Here is a 15,909-nt window from a genome sequence, read left to right on the forward strand (position 1 = left end):
GCTATTGACACGGACTGCTGAAGAAGACTGAATTCTCCTGTCTCCTAAATGGAAGGCAGTATCAAAAGATTGCTAAGTAATAGGTGAAAAAATGGCAACAAGTAGCTAAATCCCTGCAAAGGAAGCTGGCATGCATTGGCAACCAACATTCATGCCTAATCAAATCATGAAATTCTCCTTTCACCCCTCTCTTGATTTCTGCCTCCAATGTCCTGAACAGCCTATAATCCTAGCTTTTAATTCCTAGGCACACAAATGCAGGAGACTGAGGCAGGCAATATATTTCCTTCTGCATTTCATTTAAAATTGTAGCCCAATCTAGAGTGTTAATCTAGAAGAGCAGACATAGGGAACCAATGTCTCACCAGATGCTCTGGGACTACAACTTCCATCATCCCTGACCATTTGCCACCCCAGGTGGAAGTGATGGGAGTTAGGCGTAAAATAACATTTGGAGGGTCTCAGGATACCCATCTCTGCTTTGGACTACAATAACAGAGAATTCAACTCGACCCCCCCATCACCTTGTTCTGGTAGGTAATTGCCCTGAGACTTTGGGCTTGTTCACACAAATCACTGGCTAATAATCCTGTATGCACTGTGGGACATCGGAAACATGGTGCAGTTGTCTAAGGAACTTGCATCTATAGTCTCATATTTTTGTTCTCATAACCTTAGCCTATTTCTATGCTTAAGACTTCAATTTTGTCTATGCTAATTAGGAGCATAGGATATTACTGCCCATAGCATTGCCTTGCTGCAAGGAGACAGCGCAGCATCATGTATCATCCTTAGGCTTGCCCCTGCACTTTGGTGAAGCAAAAGATCCAGTCCCATGTGACTCATCCCCAATGGAAATGAAGGTTAAGATAATCTTATTCTTTTCCAGAGGCAGGCCATATCAAGTAAAGCTTCTGAAAAATAACACATCCCAAGGGAAGGAAAAGGGTAGCACTTTGATACTGTTGAGAATTTAACACAAGGGGAAGATTTGCCATCATCCCTCTAAAGCTGTAGAAACTACAATAGGGACTTAGAAATGAAATATAAAATCATCCTTCCACTTTTAGAGCCAACAAACAAAATGGATTTTCCTCCGTCCTACAGATGGGGAATTCCTATGAAGAATGAAAAACAAGCAAAAATGGGGGGACGGGACCTATCTGACTTTCAGCTAGGGGAGAGATAATACTGTGTGTGAGTTTAAAAGCTGGATATGTTTCGCATGAGAAACATGTGGAACTACACAAGGAAAGCCATAAGCAGCATGTCAGTGCTACAGTGATGCCCCTTTGATAGAAAGCTCCTGGCAGTCTCTTTTGCCTCCCTAACAAAGACAGACATTCCTGAGCCATACTCACTTTTCTATGTCACTATTCTTGCAGGTCTTTTGCATAGGCTCCTGTTTACTGCTCTCTCCGTTACTCGTTGATGGCATTTCTGCAAAAGTAAGGAAGAGCCCAGATCAGTGAAGGGAAATGTTTATTCACAAAAAGTCAGAGAAACCAAATAGTTAGTGAATTGTTCTAGTGCTGGTTCCCAAGAAGAAACTACCAATAACATGCTGGAGTGTCCAAGTGACAAGTACTGTTGTATCACTCAAGATGCATTCATGACTTGCCAAGTATGGCAGACCTGCCGAACTCATAGCCCACAAAGTAGTTCTGGAATTGATAGGGCCATGGATTACTCAAAGCAAATAATGAGGCTGGGATGCCAAATTATGACAAATTGCAGCAATCCATCAATTTCCTGCTTTACATTGGCAACTGTTCACCCAAAACCGAAGCACTCGGAATTACGAACAGTTTTCAAACCAGTTAGACACAAAGGATCCACTTCAACTTCCTTGAGCAATTCTCGTGAAATTGATTCCGTAAATGGCTTGTATGTGCAATTTGTTCTTTGTCAATGCTGTGAATTGCAGTTAGGATTCTGGAGGTTTTCTATTCAAGAGGTTTTCTGGAAGAAACATGTGTTTACAGGCCAGACAGGTTTACCCACACATAGGAATCAAAGTAACGCCATTTCTGCAGTCAGAAGAGGCAGAGAATTTTCTCACAAGCCTTTTGAAATCATGAGGGGAGGAGCACTGTTTCCAGAGGAAGAATTGTGAGAAGAGAGAGACTGTTTGCCATCAGGGGGCAGCTGGTTTTGATCTACAGGTGCAGTTGCTGCCTCACTTCCATCCCGAGGAACCTTCAGAAAGGAGTTGCTGCCAGGGGCATTATGTGTAGGTGTATTTTAATGTGCTGAATAGCGTGAAAGTCATGGGGTTGTGGAGAGTGTGTGTATAAACTTAAGTGTGCCTAGTTTATTTTTTTGGGTTGCTATTTTGTTAATGTTATTGTTTTACAGATTATAAATTCTGTATTAATTTTTAATCATATACTATGACTTTTGCTTTACCTGTGATGTTTAGCTTATTTTTTAGTTGTTGCTGTGTTAAGAGTGTTTTATAGATTATAATTGTTTCATTGATTATTTGTTAATTATTCTATATGATTTATGCTGTATTTGTGATGTTCCATTATGTTCTACTATGTTGCTGTTATTTATTGTTTGTAAGCTGCTTTGGGATTCATTTGAATGAAAAGCAGCACAGAAATATAATAAATCAAAATCATTGCAGGACAGCTAGCATCGGAACTTCTCAGGAGTTTAACTGGAATTGAACTCTACTTGCACAGTATTGTCCCAATTCCTGAGCTAATTTCCATAGTGATAATATTTTATTCTTTACTACCATGGATAAAGAAAATGGTGTGAAATCACAAACAAGAATGTGGAATCACACAGAAAAAATCCCCAGAAGATAATGATCACCAAACTTATTTAAAATATCCCTCTACTCCAAATGCAGAATACTTCCTCCCCATCAATACATACTGCCTGGGAACTTCCAGCCATACTTTCTATTAGCACCCCATCTTTTTTTAACCTGTATGTAAATGTCACTTGTCAATAGTTCTAGCAACCAAGATGCAATATCAGAGAGAGAGAGAGTGGGATTTGGTCTATGGACACCCTAGTCATCAAGCTCCTAGAAGTGCAATTTCTCTCAAAAACTGAACTATCTCACAGGGTTGAGAGAATAAAAATGGTGGGACTTCATGAACGCTGCCCTGTTTATGCCTTAAAATAAATATTTTACATTTCTTATGAAAAGTTTTATCCTGTTCTTCAGTCCACTGCTTCTAAGCAGTTACCAGAAAGAAAAGAAAACAATTCATATAAAGATCATGCATCTAAAATGCAGAATATGAACAGAAGCCAGATAAAAGTATTGCATTAAAAGGGTGAAAAACCAAAAGACATGGAAAATTAAAAAGATATCTCAAAAGGCACTGAAATTGTATCAGACCCAGAGCCAGATGAACCTTCTTGGGCAGGCATTTCAAAGTTAAAATCCCAGAACTGAAAAGGTCTTATCCACCTTACCTCTGAAGGCTTCTGAGAAATATATTAATGGCTGATCATATACAAAGAAACAAATACTATGACACTGGCATGCATATCTATAGAAGGCAAAAAAGCAGGGGGCGGGATTTGCTATCTCAGAATGCATAATAATCTCAAACACAATTATGGTAATAAGTGGAAGAACTTTCATGTCTCTCAAATCATCCTCCAAACCAAGAGGAATAAGAATGCACTGCAGGCTAGTCACAGGATTCAAAGCCAGAAAATCATATTCAAACTTCGTGTAACTTGGGTTATATTCCAGAACACTCTGGGGGCATTTAGCAGAAGTTTGGGATAGAAATGATGCACCATAATCTTCTCTGGGTGACTCCATAGTTTCAGGCTTTTTTCTATTGGAAAATGGAGGCAATAACTTGTCTCCATCTCCAGGAGCACAAATTAAACTGCTGCATGGATTCTCCTATCAAAACTCAAAAGCTGTTAACCACTCTACTTCAGATCTCTGGTGTTGGGCACACAGGAATAATAATACTCCCAATATGCTGAATACTAAAACTGCACCATAAAATACCGATTGTCACTATGCAAGCCAACCCAACAGATTGCCACATATATCTCTTACACTCACCGTCACTTGCCCACTTAGAAAATTCTGGTGTTATTCGGGTACTAGGCGTGCCACCACTGGAAAAAGAGACAGCAGTGAAAATTTGTCCCAGGAAAAATCCCACAGCATGCATTTCTTCTCACCATTATTAGGAATGATTATGTACATAGTATTTAAAGTTTGTCAATTGCCTTACAATCAATTTGTGTTTACTCTCACAACTGTGTTAAAGCAGGACACTATTATTTTCATTTTACATATGGGAAACTGAGAAAAAAATCTCAAGCCATAGTTCATCTTCTGCTAGGGATTCATTGCATGGGCGGACAGATTTTTTTCTCAGTCTTCTGCATGCAGAAGATGACAAGGAATCAGTAAAGTTGTAGCATTGGTGTAATCCACTCTTAACCCACCATTGCAGTAGCTGCATTCTGCACTGACTAGAACATGTCTTATCTCCCCATAACTATGTATCCACTGGAAGGGAGATAAGACATGTTCTAGTCAGTGCAGAATGCAGCTACTGCAATGGTGGGTTAAGAGCAAGTGCACCAAGACCTCCCTTTACTTGTGTCAGCCACATGCTAAGCTTTGAATAGCATGTAGAAATGATTTCCATAACTCCCTACAAACTGTGGAAATTCTTTCCCAACAAGACTCACTGATACTTGAAATAGCATTTTTTTCAGAAGCATTCAAGCAGACTTTAAATGGCTAAATTTAAGCATACCTAGAGATACTCTCACTGTTTTCGTAATTTTAAATTACTGTTACTTTACTGTATTTTAAATATTTTGTTGGAAGCCGTCCAGAGTGGCGGGGAAAACCCAGCCAGATGGGTGGGGCATAAATAATAAATTATTATTACATTGCTTAAATTATTGCTACCACCTACTATGAGCTATAGGGATAGGGCAGGTTAACCATCAGAACTCCCCACTAACACCCTGGCATTTCTGCCTTCCTTTCAACATCAAATATTAGTCACTGTCAATTCAAATTACTGGAGGCAGCAATAGTATGAGGCAGATAAGTGTTTCTATGAAGTGAAATCTGATTTCAGGCCACTGCTTGTAACAAGCTAAGCAGTAGGAAAACTTCATTTCACTGCTCTATCAATCTCTTCAACCTTGACCTCCAAGGCTCACTCAGCCTAAGAGACTGGAGCAATGTAAGTGCTGTTTCCACACAGGGCAGAGGGCTTGAAAAACCAATCCATTTCTTAGCTCTCTGTTAGCACCCATTCAGTTATTTGCCTGAAATGCTTTCCAGAATCTTCCACACAAGGCCTGTGGAGAAGTCTAGCAGACAGCAGCCCAGAATACATAATCAACACTGCAAGGACCTTGAGATCCATTAAAGTGGTCAACTCCTAGACACTTGTGGATCCTACCAGAATCCAGAATGATCTGGGGGATTTAGCTGCTTTTGCCAGTGGTTCAGTCACTGTGATTTGTAATTGCCAGAGTCACTTGAAAAAACTACTCTTGAGTACCACCTTAACCCAGTGGAAAAAGGCTTCCCTATCGTTTAATGAGATCTGGTCAAAGAGTGCTAGTAGTTTTTTAAAAAATCAAAATTAATCCACTGAAGGGGAAGGGTCGTAGTTCAGTGACAGAACACATTATTTACATGTAAAAGGTCCCTGACATTTGCAGGTAAGACCCCTATATGAAACCACAGACAGCCTCAAATATTTAATGTAGACTGACCTTCACCAACCTGGTACTCTTCAGTTTGTTTTGAACTACAACTCCCATCAGCTTCAGTCAGCATGGATGTGTTGACTGCACCTGATGGAAGTTGTAGAAAACATCTGCAAAGGCTGATGTGAATAATACTGAGCTAGTTGGACCAATGATTGACTCAGTATATGGGTTTGACGTTCCTGCATTGCAGGGGTTTGGACTAGATGGTCCTTGTAGTTCCTTCAAACTCTACAATTCTATGATCTGTATGCACTTGTCTTACTTATTTCAAATGGGACACAAGCATGCTTAACAGGGTTTCCAGCCCTTCTCCTTTCCTTATCCACAAAATGAAAAACTTTTGCACCCTGCCCTGTTGTCAAAAATTCATAATGTGGGTCTTATCAAAAATTCTAAATTGTACAAAGCCTATATTTCTCAACTGTAAATGAATAAGCTCATCAATATTATACAAATCTACCTGATTTTCATATTTCTAATGGGCGAGCTGAGAGTTTTTTCCAGTGCACAATGCCCCATGTACGAGGTGCTATGTCCAGAGTCAGGATTTAATTTCTCAAAGAACAAGAACTACTACCTTTGGCATAAATGTGGCCAAGGAGTAGGGTGGGACTTTACTGCTGTGTTATAGATGGGTAACCATTTTCTTTGCAAGTAGCTGCTTCCAAAGTTCTTCCTGCCTTGCATCTCACACTGATATGATATATCTGCTTTGAGAAACGTCCTCATCGCCCACCCAGCACCATGAAGCATGTCCTGTTCCACTCCCAGACAGTACTTTTAAAAGTCCACACTTACTTTAAGACTGCACCTCGAAGCGCCTCTCTCTCCTTGGCTTCACCTGGTTCTTCCCCAGTGCATGGAATGATATCTGCCTCTGTGTATCTAAGCATGGAGGGTTAAGGAGAGCACAGCCTGATGAATAAGAAGCTTTCACTGCTTATCCCAAGCCATCAAGGCAGAGCAGCCAAGAATTCCTTTGAGGGATGGGTAGGAACTGTTTGTAGTCCAAGGGCCACATTTCCTTCTGGGTAACTTTTTCTGGGGCCCACACAGCAGTGGTGAGCAGGGGCAGATGCAAAATGGGCAGATCAATGAATGTGAATGTACCTTTCCACACTAGGCTAGTTTCTACACACCCACCCACCCACCATACAAATTCAATATAGTGCACCAATTAGAATGGCACCAGAAATTCTGAAGTACTAAAGAATGCATTTCAAAGACCACAAGGTTCCTTTCACCACAAGGAACGTGTAAACACAATAACAGCTGTTTGATAATAAGAACAGCAGAGGAGGAAATCATCTCTCCTCAGCGAGGAATCAGATGCTGGAACTGGTGAAATTACTACCCAGCTCATGACTAGTAAATAAAGTTGCTAACAGAGCAATTTCAGTGAACAGGGAACTTGTGGAATCCTCTCCTAGCTGAATGAAAACGTATGAATTAGGCAAGAGCAGCAAGAGTTTTAGTGGCACAGCAGAGCCACAGTCTCTTGGTGGGAGTTCAGCACCTCTAGAAAATGATACTGTGGCTTTCCATATTCCAGTGTGTCATCTCCATCCACATCAAGGTCAGCATCACTGTCTGGATTCTCCTTGCCGCTGCACATGACAAACCCGGACCCTGAAGGAAAAGAAAAGATGTACAATGTGTCACCACAGGGCACAGAGGAACAAAATGTGGCCTGGGCAAGTCTAGGGGAGGGGAAAGATGGCATGGGAGAGAGAAAGCAGTCTTTTAGCTGCATAAGTTTCCAGCAGTCACTTTCCTCCAGGCTCATTTTAGCTATGGTTTGATCCAGGCTATCTCCCTGTCTCAACTGTATGTAATACAATGGTAACATTGTATAATTTCATAAGTATGAAGAGAGGTCACGATATATCTTGATCTATAAATCTCTTTCTCTATATAGAGAGACAGAGCGCGCTGGGGGAGCAAAGAGAATTGTGAGTCATGACACAGTCTGTCAGAGATAAACTGGACTGGGAACCAGCACTGCTCAGCAACAGAAAAAGTGTACTCAAGCCAAAAACTAGCAAGTCTGTGATTTATTAGGTTTGTTGCAAGCAGGAGGTGGTAAATGCGTAGAAACATCCAATTAATATGGGAGATGAAAAACACACTCCAGGCTTGTATACCATAGAAGAATTCTATAGACTCCAAATGCAAAAATGGGGAAGTAAGAAATAAGGGTTCAATGCAGGCTTGATGGACCACACATAAACTGATATGTAAGACAGAATACTTTTGTGTGCAGGAAGGAAACTGGTTCCAAACACTATCATCACTTCCTTCATGATCTTTACAATTTCATAAAACTGAATTCCTTGCCATCCCACCCCACCCCGTGCCCATGCACTGGGTTAGATCACATCACAAAGATTTTAATGAGCAGAGAGCCAAGGGGACAAAGATGTTGTTTACTGGAGGTGTTTCAAAGAAAGGAGTATATTTAGTATTGAATGGACAGAAGCAAAAATCGAGTGATGTTATAAGGAATATCCCCGTCTCAAATTACCAGAGGCACCCAATCCTAGTCATAAATCTGGCATCTAGACTTTATGCACAAATGCAAAATCCCTCCATTAACCTTTCATTCCTTTCAGTTGCACCAGCCCCTACGTCTAATATTGCACTTGCCTGTACTCTTATGGGCAGTCAAAAATTCTGTGCTAGAAACCCAGATTCTGCACTCAGATAATTCAGTGTTATACAGTTCAAATGAAGGATTTAAAAGCAAAATTGCTTTGTTTACCCACTTTGGGCTGTAGTGTGGAGCTTATTTTTCTACGAGTAAGTTTCTATTTCAATCTCTGAAAATGGAAGGGCTCCATTCCTCCTCTAGGAGGAAGGCATATTTTGCAGATTTCCCCTTCACCTTTCAGTGCCCAATGCCATCTCCTATGTTGTTTCAGATGGTCCCCTGAGATTCCGGAGCAACTTTCCAGGAAGGGGGCATGTTTGGAAAGAAAAAAATCAGCAACCTCTCTCACTTTTGCTCTAGAATACTACTTTCAAAAGAGTTAGCTCAGATATTTTCTGCCATTTTGCAATGGTAGTTGGATGCCATGTTTTCAAGACAACACACAATTTGGCAATACAGTTTATAGAGAAATCCTGGCTAGCCTTTGCACACCTCCATTTTGCCCACTGTGAAAAATGATAACTAAGTTTGCTAATGTTTGCTCCTGCAGACTTCCTGGGTTTTTGTTTTTCTTTGAAGATGTGCATGCACAGGAACTGAAATACCTGCAAAAATGCCCAGAACAGTAGTGGAGGGGGGGAAGGGGGAGGAATGACTGACATAAGGGACAGAAAAATAGCCCAGATACTTTCCATCAAGTTCTACCCACTGGTGTAGAAAACGGAATAGCAATGAATATTCATGACTGAAAAAATGGAATTTGTGGAAACTTATCTGCTAAAACCCACACATAGAAAAACTGGATTTTTGTAACTTACCGTATTTTTCGTCCCATAGGATGCTCCGTCCCATAGGACGCACCTAGTTTTTTTGGGGGGAAATAAAGGGGGGGAAATTCCCTTTATTTCCCCCCCAAAAGCAGGTCGGGGAAACAGAACCAGGTCGAGGAACAGCGGGATGGCGGCGCTGCGCCTCCCTGCTGTCCCCCGAGCTTGTGGGGCTGGCCGATGTCTGCCCCGCGCGAGGGGCGCTCTGCATCAGGACGCCCCCCCTGCGGGGCGACAGGCTGCTATCTGCAGCCTAGACATCCCTGCCGGACCTCCTGTAGGGCTGCCTAGGCTGCGGATGTGTTCCTGAAGCCTGGGTGCGCACCGACCCCTCTCGCTCTCCAAGCTTCAGCAAAAGCCTGCATTCGCCCCATAGGATGCACCCAGATTTCCCCTTCATTTTTGGAGGGGAAAAAGTGCGTTCTATAGGGCGAAAAATACGGTATTTATGTCGTAACGCCCACATCTGGAAGTACCCCAAATTGCCCCAGATTTTGAAGCCGCCTCAGCAATGGTTTGTCTAGCAAGTACCACCTTTTCAGTTTATTTAGATTTAAAGCAGGACAGAGTTGCTAAAGACTGTGGTACTTTTCCATGGTTGCCCAAAGAGCATGAGTGCTATTTCACACTGGTAGAGACAATGAGGTCACACAGATACTGGCCTGCAGTATGCCACTATCAGGTATAATTTAGCTTGTAATTTCTGAAAAGCCCAGCCTCTAAACACACAAGCTTCTTTCTTTCCCACCATCTCTCAAATACAAAGCAGAAGTTATGGCCTGACCTGGGCTGTGATCTGAATGCCATCTATATTAAAGATGTAGAACAAGATTTGAGGCTGGAGGAAATCTTGAATAGAAATGAATTTCATCTCTGCTTCACTTCAGTAACAGAACTGATACAAAAATGGGGAGAAAGAAGCAGCTTTTAGGAAATCCAATTTCTTGTCCTATATGTCAAATTAAGCTATCAGAACACAGTACAAGCAACAAAGGTTTACCATACAGAGACCAGAATCTCCTTTTCACAGTCTGCCAGGTTGTTTTCCCCAAGCTATGCTAACCTGCCCAACAAGTTAGTTGACTATAGCCCATAGTACTGTATTTAAGAGACTTAAAAATTGAAATAGGTGGCTGGCCAGAAATGGCCTTAGATATAGGGTGGGGGCAGGGAGAGAAGAGAAAAGGAAGGAAAGTAAAATATCATACTGACTTACAGAATCACTTGCAAGATTTGGTGATACTGCAGGACACTAGGGGAATGTTGTCACTACTTTATTTAACAAAACATACATACCACTTGCTTGCAGCAAAACCTCTAAGCCCTTTACAAGAAGCCTAGAAGGGGTATATACATTTTGTTAAATACAATAATAAATTTTGCAACCAGAAAATGTAAATTAAGAAAATGTTGCATTACTCATTATGCTTAAAAGTTCTAGTCGCATATCTTTTTTCTTTCATACTTTGGAATGCTGTGCATGTATGCACATGAAATTTACTTACTGTAGTCAACACTGTTAGCACCCTAACTTTCTGTCCTCCAGTCAACTGACTTTGCCAGAGAAGGAAAATTAAGTCTGTAAAGCTTCTTATGCTTCAGCAGCAGAGCACAACAAAAGTGTTATGGGTGGCAGAAGTGGTCTGGAGTTCTCATTGTGTGGAACAAAACAAGTTCATGCATCTACAGGAAGACTTGATGCATAAACAATCTATCTGCCAGCTTTAGAAAGTCATGGGTCTCTGCTCTACGCTGCAGTAACTGAGGGAGATTTACAGTGGTACCTTGGGTTACAGACGCTTCAGGTTACAGACTCCACTAACCCAGAAATAGTACTTCGGGTTAAGAACTTTGCTTCAGGATGAGAACAGAAATCAGCGGCAGTGGCGTGGCAGCAGTGGGAGGCCCCATTAGCTAAAATGGTACCTCAGGTTAAGAACAGTTTCAGGTTAAAAACGGACCTCCAGAAGGAATTAACCCGAGGTACCACTGTATTTATTTTTTAATTCCTGAGTTGCCACTGGGTAACATTATAGTATCTCCAGAATCTCAATAGTGACTCCTACATGGGTGACGCTACCTATAAAAAGGGACCCTGTGCCCAGCATAAGGATGGATATAGGGATGGTTCCAACAGGGTCAGGGCTTTTGTTACACTTTTGTGTCCCAACTCACTCACATTTTTTCACTGTACAGAGCCAGTGAAAACATGCCAGCAGCTGTTTAAATACTGGAGGTCTAAACCGATTTACATTAATTATTCATCCCAGGCTCTATTCAAACCAGATTTCTGGACAAGAACCTTTATAAATGAATTAAATGGGGTTTATAAAAGCAAGACAACCCAATAGGATCATAGCTGCTATGTGTGCACATATGTGCATGCACACGTGCATATGAAGTGTAAAGATCTAAAAAACAACAACCACACTACTAGTCTTTGGCACAAGCACAATTCCACCCTGAGTGGGGAAAAGGACAGGAAGTCCAAGACAGAGAAGAATTCCAACAAAAATGCTTGAAGGCAATTCCATGACTTCCCTGCCCGTAAGGCTAATGGTTCTAATATACCCAGGTGATTGCTTCCTTGAGGCAATGCATTTCAGGGAGACCAGACCTCTCCCTTGACATAATCATACTAGCTTTTAGGGTTCAAACCAATTTGTCATCCATGTTTATGAATGCATATCCCTTTCTTAATTTGTAGGCTATTTGAGGAAAAGTCTGTACCCATATGAATTTGCCTGGGTCCTGCAGCCATTAAGATCTATTAACTGGTAGGCATCAGGGTCTTTCTGGTAATGGACTCATACTGCATAAGCCTCTCCTGCTGCCTCCCTGTCAATTCTTAATGTTATCAATGAAAGGGTGGTCCTACTCCTTGCTTCAAATTCTAACAGTAAAATAAAACAGAAAACCTTTGCTCTCAGACACTTCAAAGCTTATTACAGTCCTACCACCTTCTCACTTAGAAAGTAACCATTTATGTAGAGGAGAAAGCTGCAGGATGTGGGATTGTGCATGCATGCATCAATGAAATCCCCAAGCCTCACTCATCTAGGCTAGCTCACTGCTTTCTCAGTTCCCTGGTCAGCCATAAGCAATCTCATCCTGAACACCACTGGCAACATTTCCCTGGTAGCAGCCAGAAAGCAATGAATTTTCAAGTCAGGACTTCAGGTGCGGGAGAGAGGAGGTGCATTTTTTTAAGAAAAAAAATTTGCACTGGTTCAGAGAGAATGGTTGGGCTATGCTTGGGAAAGAGCACTGTTTTGTTTTCAAAAATATATGTGCTGCGTCTGAAGCCTACTTGGAACCTATGCCTGCTGTTCTAGAAATTCTTAAACTTTAGATTGAGCAGACTAGTGCTTAGATGTACTCCCTTACATTTCACAAATTCCAGGGCCGTTAAATGGGATACAAATCAGATTCCAAGGCAGAATCTTGGCCAAACCCAGCCCCCAGAGGGCAGTAGAAGTCATGATTAACTTTGTTCCAGATCAAGTTCCCCCTTTCTTATCATTCAGTACTTTCAAGTCATGCAACCTCCTGTGCGGCTAGCCCCAGCAATGGGTACCCAGGAGACCACCTTTGAAGATGAAGGTTCCATTTAGTAATGATGTCCAGTAGCAGCTGACAGGGCTATCCTCCAAGAATTTGCTAAATCTCTGTTAAAGCCATTGGGCATCACCACATTCTTCCAAATATGACTAATCAGAATAAAATGCTGTGTATTTAGGCCCATTTTGATGTCTTCTCATCTGAGGTGGTTAAAAGAACACAAAGCATGCTATCGTGTTATTAACTAGTATTTATGCAGCAGCTTAAATAGACTCAAAGAAGAAGAAGAAGAAGAAGAAGAAGAAGAAGAAGAAGAAGAAGAAGAAGAGAAGTTTTAAAGGGATAAAGCATATTTTTGCTTTCGGATGAGGCAAGTGTATTGCCTCATCACTGAAGTTTAAAATTATTAAAATTGTGTCGTAAGGCTTCTTAATTCCCAATTTGGCATTCCTTAGAGAAAATAATTTTGCCAACTCATTCTTCCAATCTGCTAGCTTTTGGCTGAATACCATTTACTTTTGGTGATATAACTAACCCTACTGAAGCTAAAGCAACACCATTTTCTGACAGTCTTAATCCAAGATGCCTGTCTAAAGGTCCAGACAAACAAGAGTGAGCATGCAGGTCAGACTCGGGAGCCATTAAGCCAAGAAAAAACAAAGTTACTGTTCTGTCTCCGATCCCCATTGCTCTTGTAGGCGGCTGCTCTGACAAGCAATTCCAGCACCAGTGTTGAGTGGCACCTCTATAAACCCTGTGACAGTTCGGGAGACAAACTCTCTCATCAGTCAGAATGTACCTATCAAGATCACTTACCTTGAGAGCACAGTAGCCCTCGAGCACTGTGTACACAGCTCTGCTCTGCCTGGCCTTAGAGCAGCTGGACCCAGCACCAAAATTGAGTTAATGCTGAACATTCTAGGAGTTCCGAGCAAGAAACAGCCCCACAGAGATATGAGCACAGGACCTTTGCTACGAGTAAAGAGGCCCATTTCACATGTGTAGAAGGCCAGATCTAAACTGCACACATTAGACAGCTCTCCCCCTCTCTGATTTCCGAGTTTAAAAATGATTATATATGCCTTCCTAAAGAACCATTTTTCTATAATCTGTTTCCACGGTACTTCTGTATGAGTGCATAAGATATATAGCATGACATAGGTGTTACTGAAATTATAAACACTTTGGGGGAGGAAATAATAGAGAACACTGACCTACTACTTGGTATACTTCTAGATTAGAGGGTGTGATGAAATTCATTTACAAGCAAAACAGAAGGGCATCAATAGTCTGTGGCATTCACTGCCACAGAATATGATGATATGACAAGCATACCTAGATTAAAATGAATTAATTATCTTATTAATGAAGGTGACTTCAGCATTATTCTCCTGGGTGACTAGAAACACAACATCTTTTTCCTCTTCCACTCTTGTGACATATTTTCGCTTCCCCCATCCTCTTTTTGCATGCAATGTGTGGGTCTGTTTTTTCAATTATGATCAAACTAGAATGTTTGGGATGGGAAGATACATGGCCTTTTACTTCCTAAAAATCTAATGCCTCCCCACTCCAAGTGCAACCTAGAAGCACTGTTTTGCTAGACATCTGTATGTTTAACAGCACCCATGACTATGCTAGTAAGATAAAATCCCATGCCCTTTAAAAACAAATATATATTTTAGATGTCATACAGAGTAAGTACTCACATGAATGTTCATTGGTAAAGTGCATAACTACATCTTCCCTGCATTCCATTTCAATAAGTTTATTTTTCATGAAAGAATTTGTATTCCATCACTCCAGAACTAAAACCCACATATTTTTTAAAAGATGTAAATATTTTTCCTCTTGCTGCAAAGCCCTCACTAACACCATTGTATTTGTGTTGCGAATAAAATTGGGGCTGCAACAGAACTGCACTTCCGGAAGCTGGAAGTGACAATAAGGACTAATGAAACATTCCATATTGCTGTTATATAAGAATAGCTCTACTTTTCCCCCAACCGAGTCAGAAAAGTACTGATTTGGTATTTGGGAGAAGTAATGGACTGGATATGGGTCAATAAATTGAAATTCAATCCAGACAAGACGGAGGTGCAGAGAGGTGGTATTCAACAAGCTCTGGAAGGGATTAAGCTCTGGAAGGGATTGCACTCTCTCTAGAGGATCAGGTACTCAGACTATGAATGTTTTCAGATTCATCATTTGAGGCTCAAGTAACCTCAGCAGCACAAAAGACCTATCAGCTCAAGCTGATAACTGCCCACCCCACCCCTGCCCCTGGAAGTCTAGTCATAGTTAGCCATGTCCTGGTAAATTCTGGGTTGGATTACTGAAACTAACTTAGAATTCTGAGGCTAAACAGCCAACAGGGGCCAGCTGTAGAGATCATATCTTGTCTGTCCTGAAAGAGCTTTGCTGATTCCAGGTAACTTTCCAAGTTCAATTCAAAGGGTTGTTCTTAACCTTTAAAGCCCAGCATCCAGGTACCTGTTTCACTACTTTATCTTGGATCAATCTGCTCATCTACTGAGATTGTCCTCTGTTGTCTCTTCTCTTGGAGCCCCCACCAAATGGAAGTGCAGCAGATGGTAACAGAGCCAGTCTTTGCAATGATGGTGCCTTTCCTTTGGAATACCCTTCCCAGAGAGACCTACCTAGCACTCTTGCTACTATCATTAAGGTACCTAGCAAATATATTTCTGTTTTCCTAAAAATATTGGTATTTATAGCTTAGTTGTTGCTTTAGCTTTTCTGCATTAGAAAACATGACTTTAAATTGAGGGTGCAGGGTGTAAATGTAAATAAATGAATGAAATTACGCAGAAAGTCCCCATCCCCTTTCTTTCTCACACACAAACATGGACAGCTCATTCCACGCTTTAAATAGTTTAAAGTCTTTATATACAAGCATGCCCATCTTCTCTAAAAAGATAAATACAGGTGGCGACCAATTTGCATGAGAATTCTGTTCCTGGGCCCTACAAATGTTGGTGGAGTTCAAAACTACCCAGGCATCAGCAGTCATGAATCAAGTGGATGTGCACACAATTTTAAGTCTGCTTTTACCACAAAGATAGTCAACATATTATTTCACCTGATTCAAACTTGAAACATATACGGTGT

General features: G+C 41.2%; 1 protein-coding gene across 11 annotated transcripts in view; it reads right to left on the minus strand.

Moving 5' to 3' along the window:
- The window catches only part of RNF220 (ring finger protein 220), a 327,126-nt gene that overhangs the window by 33,799 nt on the left and 277,418 nt on the right, over positions 1-15,909 (minus strand). For all 11 annotated transcript variants that reach the window (XM_082228856.1, XM_082228855.1, XM_082228854.1 and 8 more), the window contains 4 exons: positions 7,275-7,371; positions 6,541-6,627; positions 4,055-4,110; positions 1,362-1,440 (listed from right to left, as the gene is read on the minus strand). In XM_082228856.1, the coding sequence (XP_082084982.1) occupies positions 1,362-1,440; positions 4,055-4,110; positions 6,541-6,627; positions 7,275-7,371 (319 nt within the window). The remainder of the gene's footprint in view (positions 1-1,361; positions 1,441-4,054; positions 4,111-6,540; positions 6,628-7,274; positions 7,372-15,909) is intronic.

This window comes from Podarcis vaucheri (genome assembly GCF_965113315.1).
Source record: "Podarcis vaucheri genome assembly, chromosome: 6".
NCBI lineage: Eukaryota > Metazoa > Chordata > Lepidosauria > Squamata > Lacertidae > Podarcis > Podarcis vaucheri.